This window comes from Typopeltis vanoorti, chromosome 5, assembly GCF_054136105.1.
Source record: "Typopeltis vanoorti isolate ZY-2024b chromosome 5, IOZ_Tvanoo_1.0, whole genome shotgun sequence".
In the NCBI taxonomy this organism is placed as follows: Eukaryota; Metazoa; Arthropoda; class Arachnida; order Uropygi; family Thelyphonidae; genus Typopeltis; species Typopeltis vanoorti.
In genome coordinates this window covers 100,477,694-100,499,132 of record NC_143553.1, presented here as the reverse complement: position 1 = coordinate 100,499,132, position 21,439 = coordinate 100,477,694, and the positions used below count along the sequence as shown (strand labels likewise).

General features: G+C 37.2%; 1 protein-coding gene across 2 annotated transcripts in view; it reads right to left on the bottom strand.

The window, feature by feature from the left end:
• Positions 1–18,729, bottom strand: part of mRpL22 (mitochondrial ribosomal protein L22) — a 142,614-nt gene extending 123,885 nt beyond the window's left edge. For both annotated transcript variants that reach the window (XM_090392644.1, XM_090392645.1), the window contains exon 1: positions 18,592–18,729. In XM_090392644.1, coding sequence (XP_090248770.1) covers positions 18,592–18,619 — 28 coding nt within the window. In that variant the 5' untranslated portion in view covers positions 18,620–18,729. The remainder of the gene's footprint in view (positions 1–18,591) is intronic.
• Positions 18,730–21,439: the final 2,710 nt, after the last annotated feature.

The window sequence follows — 21,439 nt, the reverse complement described above, 5'->3', positions numbered from 1 at the left end:
AGTGAAGCAATTCAAATTATAATAGACAAAAGATCTGAAGTCCTAATTAAGTGTGCCCTCTAATGTTGCAAAAAAAAAAAAAAGATAAATAAGTAGTAGTATTACAATTATGTAAGAGTTGATCTTAAGAAAAGTTCTTTCTTAAAGAAGTTCTGGTTACATTAATTTTGGCAAATTAATGTAACCAGACAGAAAATCCATCTCTGTCTGCTAAAAAAATAAATTCATGTATAAGACTAACATTCTTTCCACCCTCCAACACACTACTGGTATCCACAAACTGAAAAACCATCCATTTTTGAAGCACTATCTTCATCGCCACTAAATCCTGAGATTGAGACTCAAGTCTTCCAGAACCTCCCAATCTCTACATTTCATGCACAACCCATCTTGCACCTGCCACATTTTTAAACAACCATGTTGAATACAACTGATACATATAGAGACAATAGTGAGACAGTAAAATCCTAACTAAATAACATACAATCATACAAAAAAAAAAAAAAAAATCAACTTGAATAGTGCAGATTGAAAAACCAGTATCATCACAAAATAAATACAATAATATCTTTCCTTGCTACTAATATTTATCTTTTTTTTAATTGCTCACTTTATGAGTTACATCCATCTTCGTGCACTTTCTAACCCAGTTTTCAGATTCATTAGTTAAAATTAGTTTGAACACTGTCTTGTATATAGGTGGTTTAGTGACTTCCTACAGTTGACTTCCTGCCATACCAGCTCTGCAAATTCTGATGTCTATTTCCATATTTAATTTGCCATCTTCATTAAAAAAATTGTACCTAAATAACTGTAATGTTTTACTTGTTCTATAGGTTGTGGTTTTACTTGTTCTTTTTATTGCTGATTTTTATACCAAATTGATTACAGCTGTTATTCAGGTTAGTTAGAGAATCCTGGAGAATTGCACTGGATTTGTTTAGAATATAACATCACCTGCATAAAGCAAAGAGCTAAATTTGACATCTGATTTTAATATCAAGTTTACTATTACTTTCCTTCATGTGATCCATATTGATGACGAATAACAGTGGAGATAATATACACTCGTCTCACACCCGATTTAACCTCAAACAATCTTTCTGTCCTCCCTTCAATTCCAACTCAAATACAGACCAAGTATTGCTTGATATAATGTCCCATTTACACCACATAACTGGAGTGTTTGGGGCAGCTTTTCTCTTGGCACCTTGTCATATGCCTTTACAGATCTACAAAACTACATATCCCTGTTATGTTCCCATGATTTCTCAAGTGTTTATCTTAAAGTGAAAATCTGATAATGGCATCCCTCTATTTGGCCTGAATCCAGTTTGGTCCTCTCCAATAATTTTCTTTCTACAATTTTTCTCAACTTTTTTCAAGTATACTTGCATAAATCTTAGAAGGAATGCTCAGCAAGGAAATTCCTCTATAATTCTCACATTCAGTTTTATTTCACTTTTTTTTATACACGTAGATTGGTAGTATGAGAGCTCTACTCCAATCATCAGGAATTTGACTCTCTGACCAGGCATTCTGGATTATGCAGTGTAGCCAGTAAAACTTTTATACCACCATATTGGAGCATTTCTGGTTGAATATCATCTACTTCAGCTGCCTTCCCACATTTCAGATTCTTAATAGCTTGCTATTTCAAGTACTGATATATATTCCTGATTCATTCCTCCTGAATATTTTCTACCACCATTCTGTCAGTTCTTGTTTCATTTAGCAATCCTTCAAAATAATTACTCCAGGCATCTAGAATATCTTTATCTTCAGTTTTCGTGTTACCTTGATCATCTGATTTGTTTTATAGTACTCTTTCCTTGATTTCTAAGCTTTTGGCTCCAGATTTTACCATCTTCCTGATATTTATCTTCTATGTTCTTGCCAAAGTCTTACCATGACTTTTGTTTAGCTATTTTTTTTTAGTTTTACACAGATCTTTGTTTTCTTAGATTTTTTTTTAATTCTCCAAGGGCAAAAGCTGACTTACTTGTCAGAAAAGAAGAAAACATAATTTTCAATAGGTTTCTTCTTTTCCTTCACTGCCTCTAACTTCGTAAGTCCATTATGGCATCTGATTTTTCTATCTTTACAGGTTTCACCAGATGCCTCTCTAGATGGATCAATCAATGTCTTCTTCAGGGTCTGCCACCAAATGTTTGGTTGTGTTCAAGCTTTCATTTTTTCTTGAATAATGTTTGTATAATTGAGTCTCTACAGTCACTGAGACTTATTTCTTGCATCTTCTCTCCATGTGAAGTTGTGCACATTTTCATGTTGGAGCATTGTGTTAGTAATAATTAGTCCATGTCTTGAACAGAAATCTAGCATGTACTTGCCATTATTATTAGCTTTGCTCTTTTCTCCATATTTTGCCAAAATTTTTTTGTCTGGTAATCATTTTGCAATCTGTTGTTTAGAACTTCAACTTTTTTTTGTTGTTGTGTCAGCTGCCTTGTCTAATGTCTCGAAAATTCTTCCATTTCTTCATTAGTAGAACCTTCTGTGAAACCATAGTCACGAATAAGTCTCATTATCCGGTTCTCCATTCTACTTGATATTACTGACTACTAAAGGAGCTCTTTAGTAGTCATAGTAATGTCAATACCATCACATTAGAATTTGCAAATGTCAGAGAAAATATTACTGTACTTAGCAATATTCAAAAGTCATACATCAAACAAGTAAAGAAATGTTTAGAAGAAAATGGCAACAATCTGAACATTTAATATAATTCATATAATAAACGACGGTGCATTGCAACCTTCGATTGGAAAAGATTTAAGTTCAATTCTTGTCATGATGAGAGGAATCTTTATATAGTTTTTTTTCGATTAAAGTTGAATTAGCAAATCTCATATGGAGGTAGCAGGGTTTAGCCTTGAGAACACATGCAATTTACAGACAAAAAAGAAAAAAAAATGCTAACGCTAGCAGATGGCACGATGTGTTGGTAATGGCATTCCATGTAATTGGTGGATTAAATTGTAGAGACAGAGTTGTAGAGTAATATGGAAAGTCATTGGGTGTGTGTGGGGGGGGAAGCATTATCTCGAAAGTCACTAGCAGTGTGCCGCAAGGGTCAGTTTTGGGATGATTGTTATTTAATTTGTATGTTAATGAATAATGGGATAAATTTAAATGGTGACATACAACTATTTGCAGATGATGCAAACTGGAAAGAGTAATGAAGTATCGGGCACATATTGTGGCCTTACATGACTTGAATTGATTGTATGAGTGGACAACAATATGGAACTGCCAATTCAATGTTGCAAAGTGTAAAGTTCTGAAATTTGGCAGGCAACAATGGGATGCAAAGTATACGCTTCGCAGGGATATTTTGGAGACAGTTGAAGAAATAAGAGACCTTAGAGTAGCGGCAGACAAGGATTTGAAGATCAGAGATTATAGTGCACAAACTGTGAAGACATCACATCAGATTATAGCAATGATGCAGAGTACCTTAACATGTAGAAATAAAGTTCTGGTTCAATTCTATGAGGCGCTTTGGTCAGGCCTCGTGGATTATTGTGCACAGATTTGGTCCCCTGGTTTTCATGGAAATAGCCCAGAGAAGACTGTCATAACTGGTCTTTGGGATGTAGGATATGAGGACAGAATGCCATTTGCAAAGTCCTGTGATAGGAGGAAGAGAGGGGATATGACTGACACATTTAAGTTAATAAAGGGTTGTTACCAGGTTAATGTAGAAGAAATTTGTTGTAGAATGGAAGAAGGGAATAGAACAAGGGGACATACCTGGAAGCTGTATAAGGAGGGTGCAAGCAGCACCGAGTCAAAAGACTCAATGAGTCTTTTGATTCGATGGTGGTGTGGTGTTAATAATAATAATTATGATTATTATGAATGCTTATGGAGACTCTACCATATTAAAGAACTTACTTTCATTAAAATTAAAATATGATTTCAACTGATGTTTCAACCTTTATATCAAGGTCATCTCCAGGAATATAACACACACACACACACACACACACACACACACACACACACACACAAAAGATCATATGCTATGTTGGTGCAAACTACAGGGGGCTGAGGATAAGTGCTTGATCATCCACTGACCATAGCCTGCCCTCTGATGAAAATAAATAAAATTAAAATAAAAAATAATAATATAAACTATGATAAAATATAATTATCTTAGTAAAAATTACATCAGCATTTATTTCTTTCCTAAAGTTCTGTTACTTTTAATTTCTGTTAGCCACCTGAGAGTTGCTGTGTTGTTACCCAATTAACTTTCTTTTCTATTGGTCTTATACTGTTGGGTAATTCTTTGTTCAACTCATATGGGTTGCAAATGAGCCATCCTTGGGAGTTTCAGGGATCATCATTTTTGTTGATATTTAGTTAGATGATCAAAATTTCACAGACTTACTTGATCTTATGGTCATACCAGATTTTGGTATGATGCAAGGACTGGGTGCCTTAAGGATGGCACACAGTTCATTTTATTTATTTTTATCAACCAAGTATATAATTTCTTGGTATCTTTAATTTATAGTACAACCAACTGGAAAAACTTCCATCAACAACTATCTCTAATCCAGAGTATTTTAATAACAAGGTGTGACACCTTTTGGTGACTTGTATATGAAAATATAACCTCTGCATTACTTCAACCTTGATATCACCTCTGGGTCTGGCTCCCACTGATGAGATTCAATAAAGGTCAAAACCAGTCTAGGTAGTGACTCTTTTCATAATGCATAGCATTATACATACCCATAAGGATATGTGCTTTGCATTATGGGATACCAAGGCAAGTGATGTGAAGTCATATCACCTTTACCATGAGTTTCCCCAGTCCTGAAAATACTTCAGGTGCAAACTTTGTTTGCTTACACTTGGATAAAGGATTAAACCAAGTATATAATTTCTTGGTATCTTGAATTTAAGGTAAGTTCTTAAAAAAAGTAATGTCTCCATAATTATTCATAATGTTTGCCTTTTGAGGATATACTACTTGTTTTGGTCATCCTTAATTACATAGCTACTTATAGTGCATCCAAGGTTAAATGTACCTACTCTCCAACTAACAAGCACTGGGGTGAAATTCCACCTTGGCATGATGTCTGTAATTCTCTTTAAGTGAAAGATGAATTTCATCACCTGATACGAGACCACCACCCTGTTTACTGAAAATCTGAAGTAGCTTAAAAGTTCCATGTGTAGTCTCTAGAGCAGGATTTTCCAGAGTATGTAAAAAAAAAAAATCAGTAAAAAGTACAAAATAATAAAATAAAGATAAAAAATAAAAAAGACAGTACTGAGTCACTCTAGGTTTACAACCCTTTCATGGGTGGGAGACAAAAAATAATAAATAACTAAATGCCTATTTAAAAATTCAGCTCTTTCTGCCAGTAGTGCTAGGCAAAAAGAAAATCATCAGAACTAACCTATAAGGACACACTTTTAAATAATGTCAAATATAAACTTGTAATTTAAAATAAATGCAAAAAAAAAAAAAAAAATCCTGAACATGTACTTTAGAAAATGTGTTTGACAATCAAGAATCACCAGGGAGACTTCAAGCTGAGTACTACAGAAAATCAGTGACTGCTCATTACAAGCATCATTAGAGTCAGAATTGATGAGAACTCAAAAGGATACAACCTGCAAAAGGACAAGTCACTGTTCGGCTAATTTTGACCAAACCTGAAACACAATCGTTTCGTGAATTATTATTATTATATTACATAAAACCTCCAGGGAGTCCTAAGACTCATCGAGGGAAGGCACCTACAATTCTCTGTCTCCACCACCGCTACCTTCATCATCTACACCAATGCCATCTATCGCTGACCACCACCACTAGTATTTTCACGGATAATCACAAACATCCATGCCCACGGCAGGATTCGAACCCACAGCCTTTTGGCTGGAGAGCGGATATGCTTACCACTTGGCCAATCAGGCCGGCATGAACAACTTGAACAGTGTATGAACTTTAATCTATCAGTAAATCATTTATAGCTTTCAGTACATGCAAACCACATGTATAAAATGCATATAGCAGCACTCAATGTTTGAAATGTGCCTCTTTTGCCATCACACATGCCAAGAAGTCACATATTGATGGTGGCATGCACAATATCCAATGGAAATACTGCCACTGTTGGCTCCAAATCCAACTTCAGGCTAGCAATGCTGGGGTGTCGTTTCTTGCAGGCTACTCTCTCAAGCTCTGACCACAATTTCAAGACCAATGAATTCATATCAGGACTTCTAGGCAGCCAATCAGATGGCAATATGTGGTCGGGCACATTCGCCTCCAACCACTGTTGTGTAGTCTTCACTTTGTCTACAGGCACTGAGTCTTGCTGGAAGGTCCACTTCCTATCATGAAACGAGGTGTTGTTGAGATGTACAACATTTGAACCTGTGGCATGTTGTTTATACCACAAGTTCCAGCAGTGGCAGAAGTTTTGATCCCTTTCTAGCAGAAATGCAACTTGGTACTTTAATACCCCCCCCCCCCCCGACATAGGATCTCTCTCTCTGAATCCTGGGTGCTATGGCATGTGTTGTGTGACCATCCAGGGCATATACTTGATCATTTTGGCAATTAAATGACTCTTCAGTAGTGAAAATCTTCTCATCTGTGAAGAAGATATCTGTGTCTGTTGTTTGTGTACTGCCAGAGAAGTGTTTTTGATTTTATCACCCTCTGCCGTTGTGGTTAGGAAGTGTCCAGTAGAATGACACTCTCAATCCCAGGTCATCAGTTAGTACATATGATATCATTCTCTGCGAAATGTTCATCTCTTGTTATATCACTTTCTGCATTCTCACAGGATTATGGCAGAGGCATGACTTCACAGCTCTCACAAACTATTGTGTCCTAATGCAGTGTGGACCTTTCTTTTGCAGTCAGATACATCTTCTTTATCATTATAACAGTTAATAGTCTAATACATAAGCATCCTACTGATCTCAAATGTTTTTAGCATGTTGAAAATAACTGGTGGCTGCATTCCAACTTCTTACAGCTAGACAATTCTCTCTACTGATAAATATGCGAATATTGGCTGTGCACAGGCCACCAATGGAACTGGGCTCATGTAATTCTGTGGTCAGTGCAGTAGTGTGTAGAAGTTGTAAGAATATTTATGACAAGACTGTGTATAGTGCCCAAACAATTTTGATATAAAATGCTACATTCAGAAACAACCTCTTAGATGCTCACAATAAAACATCTTTAATCCAATATATTTTGGACTTGTTTAGACATCTCTAAAAATATCAGAAGCAGTCAGTGTGATCAATACACAGTATTATCAATATTTACACAAATAAAATTAGCAAAACAGACATAAAATGAATATGACAAGTATAATGTGTATAGTAATACAAACATTTAATATATAAACCATTTGAATGTACAAATTGATGTTCTTCATACTGCTTTTGGTTTCTGAATTGACATGTTCCTAATAAAGTTCTTGGAAAATCCATTGTTATTTCAAAATGAAAAATCATTAGATGAGAGTATGACACATGAATGACCAAGGAAATACTTCTCGACCATATTGAAATGAATGTGGTCTAGCTTATTTCTACTGAGGAACTGAAACAGCTCTGCTGCTAGCTGAAATGGCACTCCAAACACGAAAATGCTATAGTAGAAAAATTACTGTTGTTCAATGTCAGGTCATCACCAGCACAAAATACTTGAAATGCATGCTTCAATCTTTCAAATTTACTAAGATCTGTTCTTAAGAGATATAACCCAGCAAATAAAATCTTTAAATCTATTTTAGCTTTCTTCTCACCTGGTCAATAATGTCAAAGAATTCTCTTAGAGCATCACAACCTTGAATTTGGAGGAATTTGGCAAACTGATTATATGTACAGTACACAGCCTCTGAATTACATTTTTTTGTTAGAAATGGTAAGTGAACTTGCATATTTTCAAATGCTTGTTTATACTTGGACTGTTGCTCAAGCTTGGAAGTTGCTCAAGATCTCCCAAGAAATATGACTGAATAGGACTGGGGGAGAAGGGGGGGGGGTTTCTTCCATAACTACAAGTTGCATCGTACAGCCAATTTGAAATACAGCTGTCTCTTACATTGCTAAAGGATCTTCTGAGAAATTTAGTCAAATCAGACTAAAATTGCAGAATGTGTGCACTTGGGGAAAAGGAAGGAGGGATTTCATTCTTTGCACACAACTTTACAGGCTGCATTATTATGTCTACTCCATTTTCAAAAATGTAGTATATCTCGTTAAAAAAAGTGACCCAAGTACTGAATAAAATGGAGGGTGGACACATTTCAGAAATGGCTACTTGGATGACATTATTTTAATTGTTCAGAATGTAAATTTCTTCTCAATTTGAGCAATATCATAATAGTGCAATAACAATATAGATAATTATTAATAATAAATTTTAATATATGAGAAACAGACAAATGAGATTGAAAAAATAATAAAACGATAAATAGTATTAATATTATCAATAAATTAGTCATTTCTTAAGTGCAGTTAACCTGCTTCCTTCATATTTGATTCACATTTTTTACTTTTATCACTTTTTTTTTTTTTTTTTTGAAATATATAAAATAACATGGAGAACAGATGCATAAAGAATATAAGACTTAGGCCATGAGAGTGACTAGTATGGTGAGGAAGGCAAAACTGGAATAAGAGAAGAGATTGGCACTGAGATACAAAGAAAATCCTAGGGAATGTTTCAGCTATGTAGCCAGTAGGAGGAGAAATGATTGTGGAAGAATGACATTGTGGGATAAAAATGAGAATAGAGTGACTGATGCAGAGGACATAGTGGGGTTGTTCAATGAATACTTTATTGGAGTATTTCATCCTGGAGAAGTAAGTTTTAATACTAGAATGATAGGGCAGGTTTGAGGTTTAGAGGTGCAAGAGGAGAGTGTGTTCCAAATACTAGGTACTCTGGATGTCAGTAAAGCTGTGGGGCTGGATGGTATTTCACCACCGGTTTTGAGAGAATGTGCTAAAGAACTAACAGCTCTGTTGACATGGCTTTTCAATGAAAGTTTGGCTACAGAAAAGGTACCCAAGGAATGGAAGGAAGGTAAGATAGTGCTATTGTATAAGGACAGTAGAAGACTAGATGTGTCTAATTATAGGCCAGTTTATGTTTCATCAGTAGTTGTTAAGATCTTGAAGAAATTAGTGAGGAACTGTATACAGTGTTGGACAGATGAAGGTGATGTTATCTGTGAGAGTCAACATGGATTTGTTAAGGGGTGCTCTTGCTTTAGTAATATGACTGCCTTTTATAATAAAGTGACAAGAGCAGTTGATGAGGGAAACGCATATACCACCATTTTTTTGGATTTTGCAAAGGCATTTGGCAGGGTGCCACATGATAAGCTAATATTCAAGTTGCAGCACATGGGTTTAGCTGTCTGATAGGTATCAGAGAGTTGTGTATGGTGAGGTGATATCAAGGAGGCAGAAGGTTACAAGTGGGGTCCTGCAGGGTTCAGTACTGGGACCTGTATTGTTTAACCTTTATATCAATGACATTGTCAATGGATTGCAGGGAGATAATCACTTGTTTGCAGATGTGAAACTGGAAATGGTCGTTAGTAATAGTGCAGATGTGGCAGCCATGCAAGAGGATTTGAATAAACTAGACGGATGGGCAAATGAATGGGGGTATTGGTTTAATGCAGCAAAATGTAAAGTCTTGAAGTTTGGAATACATCGAGGGACTGGGGAGGCTGCATACTCGATTGGAGGAGCTGTACTGGAGGAAGTAGGGGAAACGAGATTTGTGGGTGATGAATGATAAAAAAACTGAAATTCAGGAAACATATTGCAAAGGTGTTCAGGTAACCCAGAGGACTGCTGCAATACTGAGAAGGACACTGACCTGCAGAGATAAAAGAGTTATCATTCTGTTGTATAAAACTCTGATCAGACCACACTTAGACTATTGTTCTCAAATTTGGTCCTCAGGATTTGAAGGGGATAAATTAACTGTGGAAAGGGTACAGAGGTGGATAACAAAGATGGTTTCAGGACTGTACAGTGTTAGTTATGAGGATCGGCTGAGGGAATGTGGAGTTTGGCAGAAAGAAGGAGAGGTGATATGATTGAGTCTTTTAAACTATTCAGAGGTAGTTACAGAGTTGACACTGGGGAGTTCTTTTGCTTAGTGGAACAGCAGGAAGGAGTGATGACAAGAGGCTATTCCCTAGAAGTTACGAAAGGAAGCTATGAGGTTGAGGTGGAGGAGTGGTTTCTTTGCACAGAGGGTGGTTGAACCGCAGAATGCATTGCCTGAATGCATTCTGCGAGAATGGTCAATAAACTTTGTGTTTCCTAGGAAGAACCTCCCACAATGAGACTTTTGACTCCATGGAGGCCTGAATAATAATAATAAAATTATGTGATCACGGACTAAAAGAAAAATGACAAGCTGGCTAGTATTTTCCCCTCACAGCTATAAATAAGTAATACTGGTAGTTTTGTAAGGAATAAAATGAAAAAGGAAATGTAAAATATATACTAATTAGAACAATTTACTTAATATTTCTGATATTTTGCAAAGTCAAATTGCCACCATCAGGGTACAACATAGAAACCGATATGTGCTTGCAGATATTACAATGGGTAAGTGACAGTGAAGCAGGGCAAGGCAACAACCAAGGTGTGTTTCAAAGTTGTAAACAATGTCATCTAGTGGACTGGATTGATTTAAAGTTGTAAGGATAAGTGCTTCCCAAATTTCAGGCAGTTTCATGCACTCAAACTAGATGAGGTTTGAATACTTTCTTAATGCTGCAGGAGATTCCGAGAAAAGTCTCTCACATTTGTTATGGTAGAGTACATGGCTTTTTTTCCAGTATAATCTGTAGTGGACAGAGCCATTTTTCCTGACGCAGGCAGGTCCAAAGGCGCTAGAGTGCTCCGGGGCACTCTCTCATTGTTTGGGGCCCTTAAATTGGTCCTAATTTTTTGGGAGCCCAGACAGGGCCTCGTGTGCCTGTGCACAAGTACGGCCCTAGTGGTGGTGGGTGTCCAAAGCGTGATCCACAAGTTGTGAGTGGCTGTAGGGATGGAACCAGATGTATTCCTTGGGCTCACCAATTCTAATGTTGGCTGTTTGGCCATAGTAGGACAGCTTACAGCTAAGTTACATGGTAAACAAATGGCAGGTCTGGGAGCTCAGGATGATCCTGGGAAAGCAGATAAAGGATGCTAATTCTTTCATATTAAAAAAAAATGCATGTGGCTTCCACTCATGAACTTTTTTTTTGTAAACTTATAGTACTTTCATACCATGGGTGAGGCTAAGTGCATATATTCACTCCGATATAACATGCCAGAGCATTCAATTTGGAATCTCCTAATTTTGACCTCCTTTGGCTTAAAATCACTCTACTTTGTTTTACCAAATTCCTCTACAGTTCTAATGCCAACAACTATACCATACTCTCAACTATTCACCTTGCCTATCCTTAAATCTTAATCTCTTAAATCTGACTCTCCAAACAACAAAGTTATTTTCCTAAGAGGCTTCACTGTTCACAACGCCAGCTGGTTGCTCTCTTTATACTACACAATCAAGCAAGAAGAGAGGTTGAGACATTTGCAATCACACAGTCTCAAAAGAATTGTCCACATGTTGGAAGTTTTTTTTCCATTTGGTTAAACTATAATAAATTTAGTTTAATCCTTTATCCAAGTGTAAGCAAAGAAAGTTCACGCCTGAAGTATCTTCAGGACTGAGGCAACTCATGGTAAAGGTGAACTAAGATCTCATCACTTGTCTTAGTATCTCACATAATGCAAAGCACATATCCTTGCAGACATGTATAATGCTATGCATTAAGGGAAGGGCCACTATCCAGACTGGTTTCGACCTTTATTGAGGTCTCATCAGTGGGAGCCAGACCCAGAGGTGGTGATACTAAGGTGAAAGTAATGGAGAAGTCATATTTACCTATACGAATTGCCAAAAGGTGTCTCACCGTATTATTAACCCTTTCTGCCCTAGTGATTCCAATTGGAATCACTAACTTTCTTGGCCTTCATAGCTCATATTACGTGGTGAATGATTCCAATCCTAAAATGATTCATTGAAAATGAAATTTCCATGAATCATTGAAGAAAATACATTTTCATTTTCTGAAAAATGAAAATGTATTTTTCAGAAGAATACTTGATACCCTTGCTTTTTTAGACCTAAAGACAAAATAAATAGAAAGAAAAATTTTTTTCACTTGGAAAAAAAAATTCAGGTCAGAAAGGGTTAAATTACTCTGAATTAGAGAAAGACCCAGACTTCGCTCCCACTGATGAGACCTCAATAAAGGTCAAAACCAGTCTGGATAGTGGCCCTTCCCTTAATGCATAGCATTATACATGTCTGCAAGGAGATGTGCTTTGCATTATGGGAGATACTAAGACAAGTGATGAGCGCTTAGTGCACCTTTACCAGGAGTTGCCTCAGTCCTGAAGATACTTCAGGTGCAAACTTTGTTTGCTTACACTTGGATAAAGGATTAAACTAAATTTATTAATTGTCCACATGCTCACCAGAATAGCAGACAACCCCAAACACCCTGGATCTCCTCCCCACTAGTGACCCATCTAAGTACACTATGAATGTTGTCTGCCCTCTAGGTGATTCAGACTACAATCTAGTGCTTATCTCTTCCCCATGGAGCAACACATACACAATCACTCACATCCACACACACTGTATGACATTAAAAGAAGACAAACTGGGATGATATTCACAAATTCTATACCTCACTTTCTTGATCAGATTACTGTTCCAGCTAACTGAGCCAAACCTATGCACAGAACAAATCACAAAATAATTTTCACTGGCATGGAAACAGTTATTCTTTGCTCCACACTAAATTCCCATCCCCTATCTAAGCCTTAGTTCTCCAAAGGATGTGTCAAGGCTGTACAAAACAAGAGTTAGGCATATCGCAACTGGATTGAATCCAAAACCACATCTTCCTATGTGCCTGCACCAAAGCCTGGAACAGCTATAAGAAAATTATCATCACACTGAAAACTGATTTTGAAAGAGCTAAAAGCAGGAAACTTGCATTCTGCCCAAAATGACAGCCATGCTTTCTGACTCTAGCCAAAACTATTGGCCTTAACTTCTGCCCAACACTACTCCCACCACTATTACACCCAGATGGTGCTATTGCATCATCAACCACACAAAATGCCAACCTCCTAGCATCCTACTTCTTCTCCATTGCACAGATTATCATGTCCTGCAACCATTCAACAACACTGCATTTAATCTTTTGCCAGAAAGAGATCAGAAAAATTCTGCTCAAATTGGATAACAAAAAGTCTGCTGCCCCTGATGGCAGGAATTCCTCCAATTTTTCTAATGGTCTGTGATTTAGAGTTGATTCCCACTTTATGCTGCCTATATGCACTTGCTTATTCCACTGGTATCTATCCTGCAGTCTGAAAATTAGCTCATATACAACCTCTTCCTAAAAAAAAAGGGGCAACAAATCCTTACCTTCAAATTACCATCCAATTGTACTCCCTCGATTTCTTTTAAGGTAATGGAAAGAACTATTAACACCCAACTCCAATGCTATCTTGAAAACTCATCTAATATGCATTCCATCCCTGCTGACTAACAGAAGATCTGCCATCCATCTCTGGAAAGGGTTGCTGAATCTCAAGTGGTTGCCCTTAATATCGCCAAGGCTTTTAACCAAGTTTGGCACAAAGGCCCATTAAGTAAACCCCCATCATCATCATTTCATCTACCCAGGTTTCTGCCACTGGGTAGCCAACTTTTTGAGTGGATGCTCACTTTTAGTGATGACGCCTTATATTTTAGGTGTATAGATAGAAGGCTCAGTTCTTTCACCCAACCTCTTTCTTCTATCTGCAAATGATCTAATTCAGCTGACTGCCAATCTGGTAAACAGTTTTGCTTATGACAGCACACTGCACTCCTTTTCATTTGCCAAATCTTGCAAAGCACAAATCACCAAAAGCTAAAGAACTCAAACACTGCCTTAAATTCCGATCTTCAAACCAATCGTCAATGGGATTTGGATAGCCCTGTTGCTAGCAAAACATAGCTCTGCATTATTTCCCCACAATAAAGAACCCTTTTCTTCCAGTCCTACTCTTGACAATACCCAAATCTCTATTCAAGATGATTTATCTTCTTGGGATAACTTCAAATCTCTCTTGGAATAAACATATTACATATTCTTCATCCAAAAAAATAGGCTCACGTCTGCTCAAAGATTTACTTTAACTCCTAAAATCCTACATAAATAACAAATCTGCCCAACCATGGAATACTACTCTGACATCTGATGTGGTATCCCTAAGAACGCCTTAAAAATATTGGACTCTATACAGAAAAAGAGCAGTTAAATTGATTGACAATCCCTCTCTCACTAATGCACTCCACCCACTTTTGCACAGGCATTCAGTCTCTGCAGCCAACATCTTCTATAAATACTTCTATGGCTGCTGTTCATCATAAATGGCATCAATATTACAAATCCATCCAAATATGCACAGCAGCCAACCAACATCTTCTCACAGTATAAGTCTAAACCGACAGAACAAATTTCTCATTCTCTTCATTCGTCCCTTCCACCACTATCCTCTGGAACAGTTTCTCACCACGTGTTTCTGAAGGAAAACAATCCACAGCTTCCCGAGTCAAATGTGAACAAGTTCCTTCTTCCCTATCCACAGTACTAGTGTACTATAAGTTGACCAATCTCTTGTCAATGGGTTCTTGATATTAAAAAATAAATAAACAGTTTTTCTCATTTTTGTATTAATTTACATATATAAACAACAATGTGTGTGTGTATTTGTATATAACTGGAAACCCTGTGCACAAACATGGAATTGTTTCAAGCCACTTCAGACTTAAGCAGGACAGCAGTCTCACATAAATTTCATGACAACCCAAAGCCAATCATAACGCCTGCTGGCTGAATGGTAGATATGGCAACCAGTTAGCCAGCCAGTCCATTAATATGATCTATTAGTACAAAGTTATATTTTGGATAGTTTTTTGGAATGTGCCCATATATATGATGGTGATAAACATGTTTCAGATGAGAAAGGAGGTGGACAGTTTTGCAATTTTAATATTTTTTAGATTTGTTGGGGATTGTAAGCATTGGCTAGGAAAGTGTTGTGAATGTGGTCAGATTCTGTGGTGGTAGCATTGTTATTAGAACAAATAATATTGCCCCGTTATACAAGGTTTTTATGATCCTGTACTGCTGGGGGGGGGGGGTCTGTAACCTGAGTCCAAGGATTTAATAGGTCAATGGGTATTTAGGCTTAGGTGCTGATTTACACTCATAATTACATTTAATGGAATGAATAAATACAACAGGAACATCCTCATTACTACATTCATTTGTTCCAACAAGTTTGGGGTGAATAAACTCAACCAACGAAATATTTTTATCTTTCTTATTTGTAAAAAAAAAAAAAAACTTCCACATTTGACATCCATAGACACCATATGGTCACTCCTGTACCTCACCAGGTTTTGGGAGTGAAGTCTTCTACTAGAATAAATGGTAGAGTTGCAGATTTCCTTTTCAGAGAGAGTTTGTAGGACAATCACAAACATCCATGCCCATGGCAGGATTCGAACCTGCAGCCTCTTGGCTGGAGAGTGACACACTAACCACTTGGCCAGCCTTATTTCTCATGCTCCTGGCATTTGCAAATAAAAAAAAAAGAAAAAAAAAAAGGGAATAGCTTTGTAAATAAACAAAGCTATACCCTTTTAGATCTACAGCCAGCCTACTCAGGCATGCTGGTGCTATAATTTCCCCACACTGGTCCATACCCAATATCTTTTATCACCACTTACCCACATATCTCTTCAGACTCAGTTATCCTCCCCTCACAGTGCAGACAGTGGTCTGCACTGTGAGGGGAGGATAACTGATCATCCCAATGCTGATCATCCCCATATACACATTCACTACTTTCAACGTCCACTATCCTTATGCTGTCTTCCCCCTATCCACAACAGCTCCCTCCTCCCATTTTTCTGTACCTCTGGCATTCCCATTCTGTCATCAGCTTTGATATTACTATTTCAATTAACAAGCACTTCAGTTTCATCCATTCCACTCTGATCTTTCATTTCACCTCTTACCACCTTTGATCTCTTGCTTGCATCTCACAAAGACTCCTCTCCAGATGACTCACACCAAGCCTTTTATTTTTTTATTAAGTTTATTTGTACCGACTTCTGTTTTTATTTTTTATGTGATTTTTAAAATCCATGTTGTGTGTGTGTTATTTTATGTGTGTTGGGGTGTGGGGAGGGGAAATGAAATGGTCTATGAGAGAACTTTTGGTAATGTCAACCAGATTGATGTTGGATGTTATGGTTTTTGAACTCTTTCACTTTTTTTTGAAGTGTGGCATGGAGTGAGATCCTGTTGGAAGATGAGTTCTTTGTCTCTCTCTGGATCTGTGGGACTGCTGTTTTCTCCAATATTTTTATGTACTATTCACTTTTCATCATACCATCAATAGGCACAAGTGATCCTGGACCATCCTGTGTAAAACAACCCCAGAACATCTTTTAACTGGGTTTAAGAGCTTGTTGAAGGTAAGCAGAAGAAGTCTTCTCAGCCATTGATTTGCAAACATATGATACTCGCTCTCCTTAGACAAGGAAATGGCTCTCATTTGAGAATATGACCTTCTTCCACTTCTCAACAATCCAATCTTTGTACGCTTTTGCCCACTGGAGCCTCTTTTTCTGCATAGCCTTCATCAATGTTGTTTCTTTTTTTTGGTCTGTGGGCAGTCCTCCCTGCTTCCAAAAATCTTTGATGGACTGTAATGTCATAAACATTAATCCTACTAGCTGCCAAGTTTCTATTTATGTCTACAGCAGAATCTTCGATTCATTTTGCTTTTCCTAACTAGTAAATGATCTTGAGCAAGTGTAATTTCCCTTTTTCACCCACATTTTCCTTTTCTGTCAGGAGAAGAGGTACTGTCTCCCTAAACCTTATTAAAATCACATTAACAGTACCCAAATCAACACCACACATTCAATAGCAATTTGTATTTGAGTCATGAATGTGTGCTGAGAAAAAGTGCACATTTTTTAACAATTTCTTGAAGATGTATCCACTTTATAGCTAAACAAAATGAATTAACTCCTATGAAGGTCAACTTGTTTACACTATTAAAAAACATCATAGAGACAGTTAAAACATGCAGTACTCAACCAAAATAGTAAACCAAAATTAAAACCAATAATCTGAGGAAAATTTGGCTCATGGCTCATTCAGATTAATCTGTTCACTACTGTATGTGATTTTGACATAACACATATAATGACAACACATTCAATAACATCAATAACATGATATTAAATCATATTTGACAAGAAATTATAACGTTTAATCTTTTAAGCAAACACAGTGCAATGTGAAGTGTCTTCATCACTAGGCTACTTGTATATAGAGGCAGTTAATCTCCCTCAGTTTCCTTAGTCTCCCATAATGCAAAAACATTATGGGAAGGCCAACCAGCCACATTGGTTTTGACCTTTATTAAAGTATATACAAGCAGCCTAATCATAAAGATTTCACATGCAACTTTTTTTGCATACATTTTGGGAGGATTAAACAAGAATATAATTTCTTGTCAAACATAAGAGTTATAAAGATTATATCTGGATTATGGGATTTTGATTATGAGGACAGATTGCAAGTATGTCGATTACAGACTGGTTAACAGGAGAAAGAGGGGTGATATGATACAGGTCTATAAACTTTTGAATGGATGTTATAGCATTTCAAATGAGGAAATTTTTCGTTATATGGAAGGTGGGGAGAGAACACGGGGGCATCCATGGAAGTTACGGTTCTTCTCAGTCAAGAAAGGGTTAAGGGCTAGGTTTTTCTCCCAGAGAGCAGTGAGTGAGTGGAATAATTTGCCATTAAGGGTAGTGAGTGCATCTAGTGTAAATGAATTTAAGTGAAGGTATGATAGCTGGGTTGGGTAATTTACAGCCTCCCTCGATAAGTTCTTGACTCCCTGGAGGTCTCAGATAATAAAATAATAATAATTTGCCTTGTAACCAAGTAAAAAAAAAATTTCTACAATCCGATTTGCCCTTAGCGAATTCGTACTTATCACCCCCCCCCCCTTTTATTTTTCAGTGTGATAATCTCGATAAATGGTAAAATATTCAATCATTGGCGCCCTTAGCAACCACTCCAATGACAGCATTCCTACTCTGTTGCTACAATTAATATGTAATAACGTTTGTTTGTTTTTCAATACTGGGTATTAAATACGTATATTAGGTTAAATAATATATTCATTTCAATAAGAGATGCAACTCAATAAATACTTTAAAAAAATAAAATTTTAATTTTTTAATTAAAAAAAAATCTCTGAACGGCAGGTTTCTTTTCACCGTGTGATGTTGATACACATATGAGCACGAGTAATGGAGCAGAGATAAAAATAAAACATTCGAGCTGCATAAAAAAACTAGTAAGAATACTACGGAAAAACACACACCTAAATTTCTTGTCACTGATGATATCATTTTCTATGTGAATATGTATGTATGGCTATAAATAAATATATATGTATATGCCTACAGAACAACCACGATGACAATAAAACAACTATTTCTGGCTCTCAAATATCACAAAAATCCTGAACTCCACCTCGTGTTTACGAATATCAAATACCATGCATATCAAGGATTTAGGCCTAGCGTGCCCTGTTCCGGTTCAACGATGATTTCCCTAAGAAGTCATCGTTGAATCGTTTACGAGGACGTCCTCGTTTTCTTTTTCCTAATGGCTTGTACTTTAAGACTTGTTTTAGTAATCTTTCTATTTTCATCTTTGAACGTGGTCCATCCATTTACGTTTGTATTTTTTAATTTTTTCTATTACTGCTTCTTGGTTTAATTCTTTCATAATTTCTTCGTTTTTTTTTTTTTTTGTGATCAAATAGAGTATAGCTTGCAGTTTTTCTCATAGAATCTCTTCATTTCTGCTGTTATTAATCTTTGTTTGTTTCGTTTTATTGTCCACACAGAACCCAGAACGTTGCTGATTTGTTGGGTGAAGCATAAATGCTTTTCATATTCCCCTTTGTCTGAGGGAGAGTTCTTTGAGTGGAGAGTTATTGAGCGTTAAGCCCGCCCAGGAAGGGCAGTGAGATTAGCTGTGGTCAGCTGAGCATAAAATTGACTTGGGTCTTTTGTATTTGTAGGATTCTGTTTCATTGTAGTCCAAAGCTTGCTTGATCAGCAGGTTTGTATGATTGTTTGTCTTGGTGAAGAACTTTGCTGCTAGATCATGAAGGAGGGATGCAGGGAATGTTGATTTCTCTGTGAATCTGGGAGTTTCTGATAAACCATGGGGCATCCAGAATCATTCTCAGGCATTTGTTCTGTAACCTCTGCAGTTTTTGAATATTTGTATTCGACGTGTGGCTCCATGCAGAGATACTTAAATGATGACTGGGCATGTTACCATCTTGTATATGAGTAGTTTGTTCTGGATATCCAGTTGACTTCTTTTGTTGATCATGGAGTAGAGCTGGGTGATCGCTTTGAATGTCTTCAAGCTTATGCGTTTTATATGTTGGTGAATTGGAGTTTTTTGTCAAGCATGACACCGAGGTATTTGACTTCATTCTGCCATGGGATCTTGACACCTAGCAGGTGTATATTTTCCTTGATCTTTCTTTTTAGTGAACAGAATGGCTGAACTCTTCAGTGGGTTTGTTTGGAACCTCCAGTCCATCAGCCATTTCTCCAATGTGTGAATACTGTTTTGGAGTCTTTTGATAGCTACTTTGGGACTGAGAGATCTTGCTAATAAAGCAGTATCATCCGCATATAATGCTGTGATTGTTGAACCTGGATTTTGTGTAATATCAGCTATGTAGATAGAAAATAGCAGGGATAGAAAACAACCAGAAGAGAACCCTGCGGCACACCTGCTGGGATCTTGCATCTGGTTGATATAGTTTCATTAATTTTTATTTGCATGAATCTGTCTTTAAGGTAACTATCTATGATTTTTATTAGATTAGTTGGCATGTTAAAATTGATGAGTTTGTAGAGAAGACCCTGGTGCCACATCTTGTCAAAAGCCTTCACAGCATCTATAAGGACTGCAGCAGTGTGGAGGTTCCAGTTGAAACCTGTGGTGATAAATTCAACCATTTGGTATATCTGATATGTGGTGCTGTGGTTTTTTCTGAATCCGCACTGCTCATTAGGGATAATACCTATTTATCTGTTGCTGATTGAAGCCTTGTAAGGATGACTTTTTTTGCAACCTTACCTAGGCTGGAGTAGGCTGATAGGTCTGTAGCTTTCAGGGAGTGAGGGTTTTTCCAATCTCTTTGATTGGTGTGATGTCAGCCGTTTTACATGCTAAGGGAAAATATTTGACTTTGACGATAGCATTGATAATATTGACTAGGTGCACAATGGCTTTTCTGGAGAGTAATTTGATTATTCTGTTTGTGATTCTGTTTGGAACTGCAGCCTTGTTGTTTTTCAAATGGGTTATAATATTTATAACTATAACTTCTTCTGGAGAGGTGTGTGTGATGGGTTCTGCCGCCTCCTTTTGTTCTATTATAACCTACCTGACTCTGCGGTGAATCTTGTAGATTAGATTGGTGTTTAAATTCTCATAAGAGGGGTTACACTGAGTTTCCAAATTATCAACCAAAGCTTCTGCTTTTTATTGGTCTGAACTGGGGGTATGAGTTGCCTTTTAGTGAGAAAGGTTCTCAAGAATTTCCAGATGAAGTTATCCTCAGGGTTCAGTTAGTAAAGTAAAGTTAGTGCTTTTTTTAATTTGGTAAGTGAGGTTATTGACATCTATATCTATCTCCTCTTTGTCATGGATAATGGGTGCTGGGCCAATGTGGTTTTGGCCCACATTGGCCCAGCAGTTTTGGAGAGCATTTCCCATTATATAAAGGAGTGTAGAGGAGAGAATTGTTCTTGTGTACCGAGCTTGAGCAGAATGGGGTTGTGATCACATGATAATTCGTTTAGCGTTTCCAGTTGGTATTGGTAGCTGATGTTTCTGAGGGCAATGTCCAGTATGTCTGAGCATCTATTTGGACTCTGATGAGTGGACTCCGTAGGTCCTGCTATAACAATACAATTTTGCGTTGAGTAATGGTTTAGGGTGCGGCCTTTGTCATTGATTGTAGGGCTATACCATGCTGTATGCTTGGCATTGAAATATCCAATCATGATGATGGAGTCTGTGGAGCCGAGAATGGAGTCCAAATCAGATACCAGTAATGGAATGGCTGTGCCTCCTCCACGGGCAGTGAGTCTGTCTGTTTTGTAGATTTCGTAGTTCCGTAATTTAGGTTT